The 17,534-nt window shown below is 50.7% G+C and overlaps 1 protein-coding gene across 2 annotated transcripts in view; it reads right to left on the bottom strand.

Moving 5' to 3' along the window:
- Positions 1-17,534, bottom strand: part of LOC147033645 (E3 ubiquitin/ISG15 ligase TRIM25-like) — a 45,980-nt gene that overhangs the window by 7,691 nt on the left and 20,755 nt on the right. For both annotated transcript variants that reach the window (XM_085871700.1, XM_085871701.1), the window contains exons 5-6: positions 17,268-17,290; positions 14,232-14,359 (exon numbers count right to left, since the gene is read on the bottom strand). In XM_085871700.1, the coding sequence (XP_085727826.1) occupies positions 14,232-14,359; positions 17,268-17,290 (151 nt within the window). The remainder of the gene's footprint in view (positions 1-14,231; positions 14,360-17,267; positions 17,291-17,534) is intronic.

Below are 17,534 nucleotides of genomic sequence, written 5' to 3'. Positions count from 1 at the left end.
CCATTCAGGTCCCTTAGGTGAGATATCTCGGTAAGTATATGTGTAGTTAGGCCCAAACCCGTTGTCTAGTGGGAATACATGTCATTTATGCGTGCTGCGACTCTTCAGGATAGCCGTTTTTCTTTTACTATCTTTATTTTGGACCAACCGCCATTGTTACCACCACCAACCACAACATCAACCACCCACCGCGGCGCCGCTTCACGTCACACCTCGCAACCGTCGCATCGCCACCGTTCTTGCGCCGCTTGTGGGTACCGGTGTTGGACTCGTGCAGGGCGCGCGCCGAACAGCGTGTACAAAACCACGGATTTTCCACTTCAAAAACGGATCAAAAACGACACACGCCCACTTTTGTTCCGTCCAATCGGTGAGCGAGGGGCGATTTGGCCCCGCCTCCAGGGCGTTGGAGGGCGATCGATATATGCAAATTTATGGATCAAAAAGCATTCACGCCCACTTTTTCTCGGGCCAATGGGGAGCGAGGTGAAAGGTCGAAGGGAGGGGGTCAAAGATGAAAGAGCGAAGCCACGGGGCTGATATAAGCGACCGCGTTCGTCAGTCAAGTGAATAGAGAGTTAAGACTTCGCGGGCGGTGGAGTTGGGAAGAAGAAGCAAGAAGGAGTTGGTCGTCGTCGTGTGCGTTGGAGTCGGAGCAAAAGGGGACGGAGCTGTGGAGAGGCGGCGAGGGCAGACGAAGGGGTGCTCGCGTCGTGCAGGGAGCTGCACACCAGGGAGGCCGACGGCGCGACCTGGCCGAGGTGGAGGCGCTCGTCGCGGGACTCGAGGCAGAGTGGAAATCCTCTATACCCCGAGCATCAGCAACCCCCTCCTGTTTCCCCCCGCGCTGAGATAGTGCGACCAAGGGGGCCCCTTTTCCCACCCCCTACCAGACACTGTCCGCGAGGCCCGCGGAGTTGAGGCACCATCGCCGCTCCGCGTCTCATCACCAGACGGGTAGGCCCGACCCGGTCTCGGCCTCAGGCCCGCCTCATCCTTGAGGCTGTTCTTTTCCTTGGTTTTGGGTATGTGTTGTCGGCGCCTTCTGTGAAGTAAAATTGTATAAGTGTTGCCGTGTGCTCGCGTAATCGGTATTAGATCTGCATTGTCGCATTTGCTTTTTGTGTAAAATTGCATTGTGTTTCTTTTTCTTTTCTATGTGCTTTTGGTGGAATTGAATATGTGTGCTTTCCGTTCGTCGCGAATAAATGTGCTTTGTGTTGAACTGTTTCCCGCTTCGCTTCGTCATTTCCTTCATTGAATCCTCATCTTGCTTCACGTAAAGGGTTGGTAGTGGGCTGAATACGCCCGATAATTAATCGAACCGTCGAGGCCGACGATAACACCGCTCGGTTATCCCGATAGTACGGAACGGGTCGCTTAAGTGGCCCGTGTCCGAAGTCGACCTGCGGCGAGGTGCGATCGCCCGGTCTACCCTCCGTGTGGGTACTTAGGTAGGTCGAATTTGGCGAGCAACCCTATCCCACGCGGGGCTGATTGGCTCGATCGCGGTGAGACCGAAAGGTCCACCCGTGACTGGTTCCCGGCGTTAGTCCGAGAGGGTCACGACTGGATTGTCCGTCCGGTGGGCGACGTGCCGCGATTCGAGTTACGTGGCCGTCGCACGCCGGCGGGCGCGAATACCGTAACACTGGTGTCAGGTCGTGCGATACAAATCCATCGCCCTCCTCGCGGCACTGGTATCGGAGAACAGGAAAACGGGCTCTCCTGTCTCCGGCTAAATTCACGGGAATCGGTCCAGGGGTGAGAGAAGCGACCCCCGATTCCCTCCAAATTACGAGCGAGCGAAATTAACCCTTTAAGAGAAGCAAGATGGCGTCTCAAGGCGAGCGGGAGCCGGGGGTATTAGAAATGGATGTAGAATGTGTAGAATCCATGGCCCAGGATGGAATGCCCGTGCAGGAACATGAACTCGTCCAACTGAACCCAGAGCCCGAAATCGGTGCGGCAGCGGCCGCAGTGTATGACACCTCCCCTCCCCCCCTCCACCAAAACCCTTCCCCGATCCCTGCCGAAACGGCTCACCCAAGCGCACCCGACATGGCCCAGCTATTCGCCATGCTGGCGGCAATGACAGCGAGAATGGATGCGAATACACAAAAAATGGATGCGAATACACAACAAATGAACGAAAAGATGGATGCGAATACACAACAAATGAACGAAAAGATGGATGCGAATACACAAAAATTGGATGCGAATACACAGCAAATGAACGGAATGGAAACAAACATGAAGGAAGAAACTAAAAACCTGCGGGGTGAGACGCAGAACATGGGCCGAAGCCTGCAGGCGGGCATGAAGGCCGTGACCAGGGACATCAAAATGGCGACTCCACGTGTGGGAGCAAACGAGCTGGGAGGGGGTGCAACGGCTGACAGGCCCGCGGTGGAGGCGGGTAAAAAAATAATTCGGGGGGCGTGTTGGGCGAGGGTCGTGACAGAGGAATCGACGGTGACCAAGAGGGAAAAATTAAATGGGGAGACCAAAACGTGTGAGACGAGACACGAGGTGACGACAACAGAAACTTATAAATGTATAGAGACACGGGAGATAGAGGGTGAATTGGACGGGGTAAGTGACGCACACACACACACACACACGGAGGTAGTGGAGGATAGTGAGGTTGAGCTCGCGAAGCGTGTAGGGACCCAGTGCGAGCACCTGGATGGCCTCCTCCAGGAACGAGGGGAGGGAGTATGCCCCCTTGAGGCGAGTCACGACCAGGTGAGTTCGGTCGTGCTTTGCGAGGTTGAGTAAAGGGTGCTGTGAACGGGTGCTTGGAGAGCTTGGGGGGTGTAGAGGCCCCGGAGACCCTTGTGGGGACACAAATCCCCAGTGTAGTTGTCCCTGTGTGTGTGGTGCAAGGTGTGAGTGCGTCCCCGTGTGTGGAAGCGACCCCGTGTGTGAGTGGTGTGGTGGCGATGGTGCCAGAGTACGTGCTTCCCAGCACGCCGAGTGTGGATGAGGCACCGCGGGTGAGTGCCCCCGCGTGTGTGGGTGAGGCACCGTGTGTGAGTGAGGCACGGAGTATGGATGAGACACCGCGGTTGAGTGCCCCCGCGTGTGTGGATGAGGCACCGCGGTTGAGTGCCCCCGCGTGTATGAGTGAGGCACGGTGTGTGGATGAGGCACAGCGGTTGAGTGCCCCCGTTTGTGTGAGTAGTGAGGCACGCGTGAGTGAACGGCCGTATGCAAGGGAGACCGTGTGTGTGAGAGAGCGGTATGTAAGGGAGATGTCGGTCGGCATGCGGGAGCACGCAGCCGCGTCTCCCAGTGTGAATGTGATGGAGTGGAGTGTGTGCGTCGTAACACGCAGGTGTGCGTGGGTCGAATGGAGACGGAGACGGCGACATGGGAGAAACGAAAGCCGAGTAGCGGCTGTAGCTATTTCGGGGACCGTGCCGGGTTCACCCAGCCGCGAGCACGTGGTTCGTGCTGTGCAACGCACGAGACCGCCACGTGCTCGCTTGCGAGAGTGAAGTCCCGGTCCGGAAACGCACGCGGTGGATTTGCCGATCCCGCGGACGGACAAAGTTTAGGCAGGATAACGGATTTGGACCGGACGGGTTCTCCACGCGATCGTGTGTGTTAAGCTCCAACGGGCAAAGCACATGTGTTCGCGTGGGGAACCCCTCGAGACGTGGGGCTTGTGTTTTTTTTTTATGCGCACGGTGACGCCATGGCTGCACGTGGGGTTGGAATCCGGCAGGAGGGGTATCTCTGCCGGATGGTACCGTCCAAGGAGGGACGAGGAACACGTGCAGCTGCATGACGTCACGGGCAGGTGCAAAGTGCGCGAGCTCTGAGTTGCCGCGCAGGTGCTGCGCATGGAAAAAAAAAAAAAGCAAGCCTCACTTTCGGGTGCAAAGGATTCCTGGGCAAGGGGTGGAAGACCCCCTTACCCTAGGCACAGGATGGAAACTAGTTAGGGGGAAGGGTTAGCTTAGTTAGACCGACTTCATGGGGCAGGGGAAAGTCCTCATGGAGTCCGTGGAATGGATTAGTTAGAGGGATTGTAGCGAGATTTAGGTTGGGAAATAAAATGATTGATTTGGAGACAGTGACAGACAGTGAATGTGTAGAGTTGACGTAGTTTAGCTACGTAGTGTTAAAAGGAACGTGCTGTAGTTTAAGGGACGACGTGGGAGCACGAGTTAGTTAGGGGGTGCAGATAGAAGGATGGCAGAGTTCAGTGGTGTGTGTGTTGAAGAGTTGGTGAGTGAAGTGGAAGCATGTGCTTGGTGAGTGAGTGAGGCCGGCGGGTCTGTGTGAATGGAGCGAATGGGGAATGCATGGTGCGATGAGTGATTGGGGGGAGGAGTGACTCCCGCCCAAGGGACCCCGGGGTCAGAGTAAAGTGAGTTAGCTGGGTTAGTCAAATTGAAAAATGGAGGTTGTTTTGTTGTTGGTGTGAATGTAGGCTCGAAACCCATTTGGAGGGGTGCAGGAGCCCTGTTGACGGGCTTGGGAGCGTGGCTGCGAAAGGTGAGTATCGCTGAGTGGGTACCCCGGGCACCAGGCTAGTCGGCCGCGGTAGGCCATGGGCCCATGGGGGGCCGGGATAGAGTAGTGGGCACGGGCGCGCCTGCTTGGTGCGGGGGCCCGGGGCGCCATTAGCCGCGTGGGCAGTGTTGTGGGCAAGGGTGACCCTCGGAAAGGGGCCTGGGAAGCCAGCCTGCCACGTGTGCGTTTCAGGGGAGGTACCATGGGGGGCACTCCCCGGTGTTAGGGAGCTGGTAGGCTCGGAGGCAGTGTAGTGCCCGGGGGTGCCATAGCGGGAGATTCGGCAGAGGGTCGTGCCTGCCAAAGGGAGCCACGTGTCCCAGCCAGGAGACCGTGTGAGGGCACGGAGCGAAAATTGGGGGGCGAGGCCCGAAATTGTGAGGACACCAACACAGGCGACGGGAATCTGGGTTGTTAGAACCAATAGTTTAAGCGAGAGGCGCTTGTTGAAAGCCCCGGGGTAGTTTAACGGTTAAATGGTTAGAGTAGATTAGGAAGTGTACCCCTCCGCACCATCCATCCCCTCGCTCTCGTTGTGGGCCGCTGGACCCACTTTGGTTATAGATCGCTGAACTCTGGGGAGGCCATCCTGAGGCTTCGTTGGGCCTCAACACAGGACGTTAGCTCTCCCTTATTCCCCTCCGGGAAGGGAACGTAGGGGTTGGGAGTAGGCTAGGTGACAGGATAGGTTAGCCGAACAAAGACGATAAAGGGGGTTAGGGGACGATTTATAGTGGGGGAGTAAAAATAAAAACAACAAAAAAATAAGTTGGGGCTAAATTGGGGTTTGACAAATTAAGGGAGTGGGTATGTACAGTGACAGGCAAAGGCGATAGGTTGGGAGGGAGACAGGTAGGTAGGTCCGAGCCCGCCTTCCGAGTGGCCAGCACCACCGCACCCCCTCCACCAACCTCCACTGAACGGCAAAGGCTGGCCAGCTTCATCGGCTGGCTGTTTTTCTTCAAGGCCTGTGCCGGCCAACTTCATCGGCAGCTGTTGTTTTGCTGCGAGGCCTGTGCCGGCTGGATCGTCTGCAGCTGCTGTGCTGCAAGGCCTGTGCCGGCCACTTCATCTGCTGGCTGTTTTTCTTCAAGGCCTGTGCCGGCCAGTTCTTCTGCGGGCTGTGTTTGCCTGCTGCCTTTGCCATGCCATGCCCACTGCCCCTGTTCACCAGCCCCGTTCAAATTTTGCTTTGCCCCCCCCCCTGTTCATTTCCATGTGCGCCAGGATCCGCAAGGCAACAGTTTGCAAGCTGCGAGAACTGCCCTGTTGGCAGCTACAACACGGGCCTGCAGTGGCGGCCCGTGCACCGTGATTGCGTCCATCCATTCATCCATCCATTCGTTGTGTTCATTGCGTGTGCCACTTGAGCTGGCACGGAGACTGCGTTTGTGCAGCCCATGCACCGTTGTGGTTCACCGCGTTCAGTTCAAAAGGGAAGGCCTTGGACTGCGTGTGAGCAGCCAGCCACGTTCCCTGTCACCTGCATTGTTTGAGCCAGAGACTGCATGTGGGCAGCCTGGCTCCCTGCTAACTGCTTTTCTTTTGCAGAGTTCATTGATCCTGGGCCATGGTTTAGTGTAAAATTTGTAAGTTAAGGTTAAGATGTACTGTAAATATGAGTTCGCCCCCAGCATGTTTGTCTTAGCGCCGGCAATTTTATTTAAGTCGTCCGTGTGAGTGAGTTTGTTTAGGTAGTTACGCAGCCCTCAGGTTATTTATTTTGGGGACACGAATACCATGAATGTCGCACTCAGGGATCCGTAGGTAAAATGTACCAGGGGAAAACTACACATGATGGCACACGAGAATTTGACGACTCGGGACGAGTCTGTAAAAAGGGGAGGGGGTAGTGTTGTGGTTACCAAATTCGCAAACCACCATTCAGGTCCCTTAGGTGAGATATCTCGGTAAGTATATGTGTAGTTAGGCCCAAACCCGTTGTCTAGTGGGAATACATGTCATTTATGCGTGCTGCGACTCTTCAGGATAGCCGTTTTTCTTTTACTATCTTTATTTTGGACCAACCGCCATTGTTACCACCACCAACCACAACATCAACCACCCACCGCGGCGCCGCTTCACGTCACACCTCGCAACCGTCGCATCGCCACCGTTCTTGCGCCGCTTGTGGGTACCGGTGTTGGACTCGTGCAGGGCGCGCGCCGAACAGCCTGTACAAAACCATGGATTTTCCACTTCAAAAACGGATCAAAAACGACACACGCCCACTTTTGTTCCGTCCAATCGGTGAGCGAGGGGCGATTTGGCCCCGCCTCCAGGGCGTTGGAGGGCGATCGATATATGCAAATTTATGGATCAAAAAGCATTCACGCCCACTTTTTCTCGGGTCAATGGGGAGCGAGGTGAAAGGTCGAAGGGAGGGGGTCAAAGATGAGAGAGCGAAGCCACGGGGCTGATATAAGCGACCGCGTTCGTCAGTCAAGTGAATAGAGAGTTAAGACTTCGCGGGCGGTGGAGTTGGGAAGAAGAAGCAAGAAGGAGTTGGTCGTCGTCGTGTGCGTTGGAGTTGGAGCAAAAGGGGACGGAGCTGTGGAGAGGCGGCGAGGGCAGACGAGGGGGTGCTCGCGTCGTGCAGGGAGCTGCACACCAGGGAGGCCGACGGCGCGACCTGGCCGAGGTGGAGGCGCTCGTCGCGGGACTCGAGGCAGAGTGGAAATCCTCTATACCCCGAGCATCAGCAACCCCCTCCTGTTTCCCCCCGCGCTGAGATAGTACGACCAAGGGGGCCCCTTTTCCCACCCCCTACCAGACACTGTCCGCGAGGCCCACGGAGTTGAGGCACCATCGCCGCTCCGCGTCTCATCACCAGACGGGTAGGCCCGACCCGGTCTCGGCCTCAGGCCCGCCTCATCCTTGAGGCTGTTCTTTTCCTTGGTTTTGGGTATGTGTTGTCGGCGCCGTCTGTGAAGTAAAATTGTATAAGTGTTGCCGTGTGCTCGCGTAATCGGTATTAGATCTGCATTGTCGCATTTGCTTTTTGTGTAAAATTGCATTGTGTTTCTTTTTCTTTTCTATGTGCTTTTGGTGGAATTGAATATGTGTGCTTTCCGTTCGTCGCGAATAAATGTGCTTTGTGTTGAACTGTTGCCCGCTTCGCTTCGTCATTTCCTTCATTGAATCCTCATCTTGCTTCACGTAAAGGGTTGGTAGTGGGCTGAATACGCCCGATAATTAATCGAACCGTCGAGGCCGACGATAACACCGCTCGGTTATCCCGATAGTACGGAACGGGTCACTTAAGTGGCCCGTGTCCGAAGTCGACCTGCGGCGAGGTGCGATCGCCCGGTCTACCCTCCGTGTGGGTACTTAGGTCGGTCGAATTTGGCGAGCAACCCTATCCCACGCGGGGGCTGATTGGCTCGATCGCGGTGAGACCGAAAGGTCCACCCGTGACTGGTTCCCGGCGTTAGTCCGAGAGGGTCACGACTGGATTGTCCGTCCGGTGGGCGACGTGCCGCGATTCGAGTTACGTGGCCGTCAGCACGCCGGCGGGCGCGAATCCGTAACAATATATATCTATATATTGTTGCGGTTCTGGGAACCGCATGCATCCAACAGATATTGGTCCCAAGACAGTTATTCCATTAATATACGTGTAGATAGTCCCTTCCCTTTTGTCTTGCGGGACAACAGGGGCATGCGTTGCGAGGATCTCATAGCTAGATTTGCTTACATCATTTCTTCTTCATTTCATTTCTAACGTCATTCCTACTCTTCTTTTCTGATTATTATTGAGGTAAATGTGAGCCACCGCACGAGCATTAACAGCGCAGAGCTCCCGTCATCAAGCGATCCCTCAACCCAACTTTTGCAGCGAGTAATGCAATATGCTCGGCAACTCGAGATGATCGAATCGAGCTTCCGATGATCTGGGGGGAGATTGCTCGTTGCATTGAAAAGGCATACGAATGAATATCTCTTGAGAGGCTGTACGGATGGTGTTTTGCACCACACAGAAGCAGATGACCAACTATTGACAAGAGCGTGGCTCGTAGCTTGGTGCCAATGGCAACATCATCAGAGGCCGATAATAGTAGAACGACAACCATGCCACGTTGTGCACGATACGGGCGGCACGTACTTTTCAACCCATTTCTGGACTAATTATATCGATCGGGTCTCACCCTGCACACACACGATAGCAGATCGAGCGAACACGAGCACTAGCCATGTGCGTAATGGCGGATATACGCACACTGTACAGAACGTGCTCTCAAAGTCAGACCTGTGTGCCGCTCCTGACACTGTTATCATAGAGAGCAGGGCACGAATTGACAAATCTTACCGTCTGTGCATGGGTTCACCATAACATCGTACCTTTGGTCCTCACTTGCAGCCGCGGATGTTCCCCATGGACGGTGAGCGTTTTCTCGACTCTATGGCCAGCAAGGCTGCGATCGGGCGGAGGCATTTTGTACAGCTCAGGGCACATGGCGCACACTGGGCAGGCACGTTGACCGGCGCTAGTCGGGGTGCCAGATCAGGCATGCGGGACCCTCGGCCGGTCGTCAGGGTGCAGCCTGGGGTTCTTGCAGGGCAATTCATGGCGCAGAGTTCGGTCATATCATGTAATGGGGTAGGAGCGACACGGTTCCACAGCGTGGGTTCACCTGGCCGGAAGTGGAATGAAGCGGTTTCCGGCCATCGCGGCCGGGCCGCACAGGGGGTCGGGGCCAATCAGAGCACCTGATTCGGGTGACGACACTTCGCTTCGGGGTGGCTCCCCGCCCCGCGCCACGGGGCTTATAAAAGGGCGGATGGCCGGGCCATTCTCCCTCTCTCTGCTCTGCCTCGCCTCCCGTTCAAGCTTGACTTTGACTCCGCCTTCTATCGTCATCACTTCGACTCCGCCTTTTGTCATCATCATTTCGACTCCGCCTTCTGTCGTCATCACTTTGACTCCGCCTCTTCTTCCCCACCCACACGACGCTGACCCCACCCACCCAACTGGTCCTGCCTACCACTCTGTGCACTCGCTCTGGACTCCACTTTCCAAACTCAAGCCCCTCCTTCACGCCCAGGTACTCGACAAGAGTTGCCCAAAGCAAGAGACGATGTGCCAGCTGTCAGGGGGGTACTGCACCACGGAGCATTCCCCACAAACAAATTGGCGGCGCGTTCGGGCAATCAATTACACAAAGGTACCGAGAGAACGTAGCCTCAACTCCTCTCCTGTCTTGCTGCAATACCTCCTCTGTCTCTGTGTGTGCATGCATGTGTGTCCTGGCACCTGTCCATATAAGTAAGACTGCAGAAGATTATTATTATTATTATCATTATTATTGTTATTATTATTTTCTGGTTAAATCTGCTCTGCGTCCGCTTTCAGAAGTTGCTTGTTTATTGCCGCACCACACCTTTCTTCCCTATCTCTGCTTGCACACCCCAATGAATCGATTGATCGTACCACATACCCTTCCTCACCTGCTTGTTAATAAATTACTATTAGGAATGTTCCCAGCTCGTTTTTGTCTTTTCTTTCATTGATTCAGCATGGTCCGAATCCTCGATTAGCTGGGACTTTATTCCCAACGATCCGTTCCTTTTAGCCGGTACGTCCTTGGCAGTGTCGCTCGGCTGCATTCGATCCGGTAAAGTGATCCGTTCCGGTAAAGTGATTCGGTTCGGACAAGGCGTACCGAGAGCATGTTCCCTGGTAATTAAATCACGTGATTAATTAGGTAACCCAGTTAACCCAGAGACGGGAGGACCCTTGGTCACGTGGTTGAGTTATTGGCGTCCACGGTTGGTGAAGCGACCTGCCGCGTCAAGTAATTCTCCGCGTGTGACGGCTTACAATTCTGGGGAGTCTGGTGGGAGCCGAGATAGCTTCCCCCCCAGGTGGTCTTCTCACCAGACCCCCGGCCCGCAACAATATATACACTGATGAGCCAAAACATTATGACCACCTGCCTAATATGCTGTTGGTCCTCTGTGTGCCGGCAAAACAGCGCCAACCCATCGAGGCATGGACTCCACAAGACCCCTGAAGGTGTCCTGTGGTATCTTGCACCAAAACATGAGCAGCAGATCCTTCAAGTCCTCTAAGTTGCGAGGTGGAGCCACCGTGGATCGGACTTGTCAGTCCAGCACATCCCACAGATGCTCAATCGGATTGAGATCTGCAGAATTTGGAGGCCAGGGCAACACCATGAACACTTCATCATGTTCCTCAAACCAGCAGGGAATACCATTGCCATGAAGGGGTGTACCTGGTCTGCAATGATGTTTAGGTAGGTGATACGTGTCAAATTGATGTCCATATGAATGGCCGGACCCAGGGTTTCCCAGCAGAACATTGCCCAGAGCATCACACCCCCTCCACCGGCTTGTCGTCTTCCCACAGTGCATCCTGGTGCCATCACTTCCCCAGGTAAATGGCGAAAATGTACACGGCCATGCAGGTGATCTAAAAGAAAACGGACTCATTGGACCAGGCGACCTTCTTCCACTGCTCCAAGGTCCAGTTCCAACACTCGCGTGCCCGTTGTAGGAGCTTTTGATGGTGGATAGGGGTCATCATGGGCACTCTGACCGGTCTACGGCTACGCAGCCCCATACGCAGCAGAGTGCGATACACCTTGGATTGTGACACATTCCTCCCATGACAACCATTAAAATTTTCTGTGACTTTTGCTACAGTAGATCTTCTGTTGGTTTGGACCAGACGGGATAGCCTTCGTTGTCCGAGCGCATCGATGAGCCTTGGACGCCCAACACCCTGTCACCGGTTTGTGGTTTGTCCCTCCTCAGACCACTGTCGGTAGGTACTCACCACTGCTGACTGGGAGCACCCCACAAGCCTTACCGTTTCAGAGATGCTCTGACCCAGTCGTCTGGCGATAACAATTTGTCCCTTATCAAAGTCGCTCAGGTCTTTACTCCTGCCCATTTCTCCTGCATCCAACACATCAACTTCAAGAACTGACTGTTCACTTGCTGCTTAATATATCCCACCCCTTGACAGGTGGCATTGTTACAAGATAATCAATGTTATTCACTTCACCTGTCAGTGGTCATAATGTTTTTGCTCATCAGTGTGTATGTATATATCTATATACATATATCTGTCTATACCGGGCGTAGTGGCATGCGCCTGTAATCCGGCTACTCGGAGGCTTGGGTTGGAGGATCGCTTGAGGACGGGAGGTCTGTGCTGGGCTGTGCTATGAGAGGGTGTAGGGCAGCCCAGAATCATGGTAAAACCCAATCCTTATCCCTGTGTCGTAAGAGGCGACCAGGGTTGCGTCAGGAAGGGCATCCGGCATAAAACCTGTGCCAAATCAGTGTGTGGATCATAACGGATGATCCGCTGTGGTGACCCCTAACAGGAACAGCCGAAAGATGAACAACATACCTATCTATCTATCTATCTATCTATCTATCTATCTATCTCTCTCTCTCTCTCTCTCTCTCTCTCTCTCTCTCTCTCTCTCTCTCTCTCTCTCTCTCTCTCTCTCTCTCTCTCTCTCTCTCTCTCTCTCTCTCTCTCTCTCTCTCTCTCTCTCTCTCTCTCTCTCTCTCTCTCTCTCTCTCTCTCTCTCTCTCTCTCTCTCTCTCTCTCTCTCCCTCTCCCTCCCCTTCCTAGTCATACCCAACTGCTTTTAAATTCTGTCTTTTGCACCGGAGAAGGTGGAAAAGTTTCTGGCAACCCTCGACTCTGACTGCAAATGGACCGGATGACATCAGCTCACGTGTCCTAAAAACCTGCTCTGCTGCTCTTACACTTCCTCTCTCTGCTATTTTTCACCCTGTCATTTATGATAGGTCTTCCTCCATTTGCTTGAAAATCAGCCAACATCACAGCATTACGTAATAAATATCCCCTAGTTGGCTGACGGTCATCTCTTAAGGTTGTAGTACAGACCTCTGCTGAATCCAAAATCCGGAAAATGTCATGGATGTTAGAATGGAGTCAATTTGGGGGAACCTCCCTGGGAGCCCCACGATCCGAAATCGAAAAACCTAAAACTGAGCGATCCTGCAGACTATCGAGTATGACTGTTCTGGGTTTCAGAGCAATAGTTTGGTAAATAAAGGATAACCGGGCGGAGTGGCGTGTGCCTGTAATCCGGCTACTCAGAGGAAGGAAAGGTCTAAGTAAGACATCATCCTCAGTCAAAAATTTCAACGGATTCGTGATCAGCGTGAAAAATGGCCATAAAAAAACGCTCCTTTTAACGGGACAACAGAGAAAAAGTCGATGTGTGCCCAACCCTACTACAAGGCTTTCATTGGCATCTTGATGGAGTACTGCTCTCCCCGCTGGGCTGGCTCCCCTGCTTCACATTTTGCTCAGCTTGACGCTCTGGAAATCAAGGCTTCCAAGATCATTGGAATCTCTTGCAATGAAACTGAGTCTACGTGCTTATCACTCCACAATCGCCGACTGGTCGGTAATCTCTCAGTCTTATTCTGCCTCATTTCTGGTTTTGCACCCTCTGTCCTCTCCATGCCCCCCCCCCCAAATGCTGTTAAATTTGAGTCTCCAGCATTTCATCTCGATCTCCTTTGATGTTCATTTCCATCCCATTCCAATGGAACATGCCCTGACCTTTCCCACCCACATGTCTTGGATTTTGCACTCACTCTTCCCAATACATAGATGGTGAACATCATTGATGTCCCCCACCCCTCCGATAGGGTCGGTCGCGGGGGACATTAAAATGAGTTCCGTCCGACCGACGGACCGATCATCCGTCTATGTACTTTTGTGTTCGTGATATTTCAAAAACCGTTGAACATTTCACATTCATATTGCAGATATCTACTTTTCAAGACATTGTCTCAACCTGATTAGATCAGGGCTGTGATTGGCTGAATTGTGTTGCCGTGGCAACCATCTCGGTAACTTGGCTTGCGTACGTGATATTTCAAAACCCTTTCAAAATTTATCCTTCATATTCAACAGATCTATTCCTCATACCATCCAAAAGGTGGGGGACCTAGAGCTCCTTGTTAATTCTCCTTTCCATTCTCATTTTCATAAATCTCTACCTTTTAGCTCACCTGTTCGAAGAACAGAGAGCTATAGCGATACACCCGGCGTGAGCATCAGCGTGAGCGTGAAAATGTTAAAGTTTTTGGTGCAAGTTATTTTTTCCTTTCTAATGTTTTTATCTACCACACTATTTTTTATACGCCCGATATATATATATATATATATATATATATATATATATATATATATATATATATATATATATATATATATATATATATATATTCGGGGCGTATTATGTGATACCGGTCGTCCGTCCTTCCGTCTGTCTGTCCGTCCATCCGTCTGTCCGTCCATCCGTTTCTGTCCGCACTCTAACACCCAAAGGTTTCAACTTTCACGTTTCATATTTGGTACATAGGTACAGACTGTGGAGACGGTGTGTCGTGACATACGTTCGTCATCTAAAGTGGTTGCCATGGCAACCAGGATGCTGTTTTCCATGTTGTAGAACAATTCTGTATATACCTTGTTGTTCGGGTGTATATTGTGCTCACTTGCGCTCTTGTTACTGATTACAATATACAAATACATACATTTCTTTAAAATTATTTGGATCAGACTTCACTGCAATGCCTTATAAAAAAATATTAATTATTAGACGAGTCTTTTAAAAAACGATAAATGTATAAACAGACGAGCATTGGGTGGCTTCGACACCAACTCTGGTATTACTTACTTTGAATCCCTTTGAGAAGATTCTCATTGAGATGGATGAGTGATTTCCCATTCTGCTCCTGCACATGGAAGTCCAGCAATCTGGGTTGTTGAGAATGTTTGGATGTAAAATGTGGCTTGGACTCTAACCTGGAAGAGGAAACACATTCATTTCACTGAAACGGCATTCAATAGAGCGGATACCTCCGTTAGGCTGAACAGCATACAGTTTGTATCGCACCGATAGGTCGTTCTGCATCCGGACCTCAACCAAAATCTAATCGGCTTGTTGTTGTCACCAACCCAACTCATCCACCAAATTTTGTCATCACCCATCCACAACTTTTTGAAATAATGTGCCATTTCGATCATTTTTAGCCCAACTGCGTCTCTAAATTATTGTGAAGAATCACTTAAATCATCGTATCCAGATCCAGATCTTCACGAAATTCCAATCTATTCATTCTTATCACCCGAACCTGTCTACCAAGTTTTGTCCGAATCCTACCTTAACTTTTTGAGATATCGTGCTATATACGGTGCCTTCAGAAAGTATTCATACCCCCTTGGCTTTTATCACATTTGGTTGTGTTACAGCCTGAATTTAAAAAGGATTAAAAAAATTTTTAAATTGTCGCCGATCTACACGCGATATCCTAAAATGACAAAAAGAAAACATGTTTTTAGAATTTTTTTTTTACAAATTTATTAAAAATGAAAAGCTGACATGTCTTGTATCAATATGCATTCATCCCCTGAGTCAATACTTTGTGGAAGCACCTTTGGCAGTGATTACAGCTTCGAGTCTTCTTGGGTATGTCTGTATCTGCTTTGTACATCTGCATTTGGGGATTTTCTCCCATTCTTCCTTCCAGATTTTCTCAAGCTCTGTTAAGTTGGATGGGGAGCGTCGGTGCACATCAATCTTCAAGTCTTTCCAGAGATTCTCAATGGGATTCAAGTCTGGGCTTTGGCTTGGCCACACAATGACTTTCACATTGTTGTTCTGAAGCCGTTCCAGTGTTGCTTTGGCTGTATACTTGGGGTCGTTGTCCTGTTGGAACGTAAATATTCGCCACAGTCTCAGGTGTTTTGCACTCTGAAGCAGGTTTTATCAAGGATTTGCCTTATTTGGCTCCATTCGTTGTTCACTCTATCCTTACAAGTCTCCTCGTCCCTACCACTGAAAAGCATCTCCATAGCATGATGCTGCCACCACCGTGCCTCAAGGTAGGGATAATGTTAGATGGGTGATGAACTGTGCTTGGTATCTGCAAGATGTAGCGCTTTGCATTCAGGCCAAAGAGTTCAATTTTCATTTCATCAGACCACAGAATCTTTTACCCCATGCTCTCAGAGTCTTTCACGTGCCTTTCTGCAATGGACCATACTCTGTACAGAGCGTCGGTGCTGCCGAAGCAGTCTCCTGCAGTATTGGGCACAATCTTGGACAAGTCACCATTCCGTCGCAGGATACTCGAATGGCTCAATCATCCCAACAAGCTGTTACTCATTTTTTTCTGACCTCAGAAGGATGACGGGCTGAGTCAACCCCACCTGGTGTTAATACAACAGGACGTAGGATTTGAACTCAGGACAATGGGATACCAAGCCTGCCATCCTAACCATTAAGCCAACACCAGGCATACGGCATGCTGTCATGTGCCTTTTTCTCAGGAGTGACTTCCTTCTGGCCACTCTCCCATAAAGCCTAGATTTGTGAAGTGCTGCAGAGACTGTTGTCCTTCCGGCAGGTTCTCCCATCTCAGCCAAGGAACTCTGTAGTTCTGTCAGAGTGGTCATTGGGTTCTTGGTCACCTCCCTGACCAAGGTCCTTCTTGCCCGGTTGCTCATATTGGTCAAAAGCCAGCTCGAGAAAGAGTCTGCGTAGTTCCACATTGTTTCCATTTCCCAATGATGGAGCTCACTGTGCTCTTGAGAACTCTCAACACTCCAGAAATCGTTTTACACCCTTCCCCAAATCTATGCCTTCTCACAATTCCATCAGGTTTTCTACGGACACTTCATGGTCGAGTTCTACGGACACTTCCTTGGACTTCATGGTCGAGTTTCTGTTGTGATGAGCAGTGTCACCTGTGGGACCTGATATAGAAAGGTGCGTTTCTTTCCAAATTATATCCAATTAATTGAATTGACCACTGGTGGACTGCAATCAAGTGGTAAAGACATCCGAAGGATGATCAAAGGAAACTGGATACATCTGAGCTCAATTTGGCATGTCAGAGCAAAGGGGGGTGAATACTTATTGATGCAAAATATTTTCAGGTTCTCATTTTTGATTAATTAGTAAAATTTTCTTAAAATATGTTTACACTTTGTCATGATGGGGTATTTTATGTGGATTGGTGACAAAATATTCAGGCTGTAAAATTTAGGCTGTAACATAAGATGTGAAAAAGTCGAGGGGTGTGAATACTTTATGAAGGTACTGTATCTTTTTTGGCCCCAATCTCTTGTTTAATTTGAAGAATCAGTTCAAAAAAAAAAAATTATAGCATCCAGATCTGGATCCGGATCTTCACCGAAATCTAATCAGTTTGTCCTTGTCACACACTCGACCTGTCCACCACGTCTCGTCCGAATCCGTTCGAAACCTTTCGAGATATCCTGCTCACAGACAGACAAACATGGTTGAAAACATAACCTCCGTTCAACTACGGTGGCAGAGGTAACAAGGTAAGAAAGGTAAAGGGGAGCCAAGGAAGAGAAAAATAACGGATTACATTTTCGATTCACACTTATAGTTCAGTAGTTCAGCTGGGTATGAAAATGGATGTGATGGTTCAACTTAAACATGAAGTCCTTCATTCAAGATCCAGTGACAGGTTCAGTGACCTTCAAACAATCCGAGATGTACGAGTGGGAATCATCATGGAAGAAGTGGAGGAATTTTGTTGATTTTTTTTATTTTTTATTTATGGAGGTGAAGAACAATGAATTGTTGAGTAATTAAAATATCTCCAATCGTTTAAAACATGAAAGAGACAGGAATATAAGAACGCGCTCGAGACGCTGAAAGACATCTCCATAGTCCTACCTGTGCAAGACGTCCTTGTAGCCCTGAAAAAGATGGAAACGAAACAAGGATCAGCAACAGATGTAGATTTCCTCATTGATTTTGAACTTGCAAACTCCAAACGATAACGATTGTTCAATTGTTTACAGTGTTCGATGAACGATTGTGCTTCAGTTTCCTTAGCAACCAGTGTTTGGAAGGACTGAAAATTTGCTCAATGGCAAGGATGTAGGTGGAATGTGAAGGCAATAACTCGCCTTCTCTTTTGAAAGCCATTGACATTGTGGA

The sequence above is a fragment of the Eptatretus burgeri genome, chromosome 2 (genome assembly GCF_056783735.1).
Source record: "Eptatretus burgeri isolate ZD-2024b chromosome 2, Ebu_testis_v1, whole genome shotgun sequence".
Lineage (NCBI taxonomy): Eukaryota > Metazoa > Chordata > Myxini > Myxiniformes > Myxinidae > Eptatretus > Eptatretus burgeri.
This window is presented reverse-complemented; position numbering and strand designations above follow the sequence as displayed.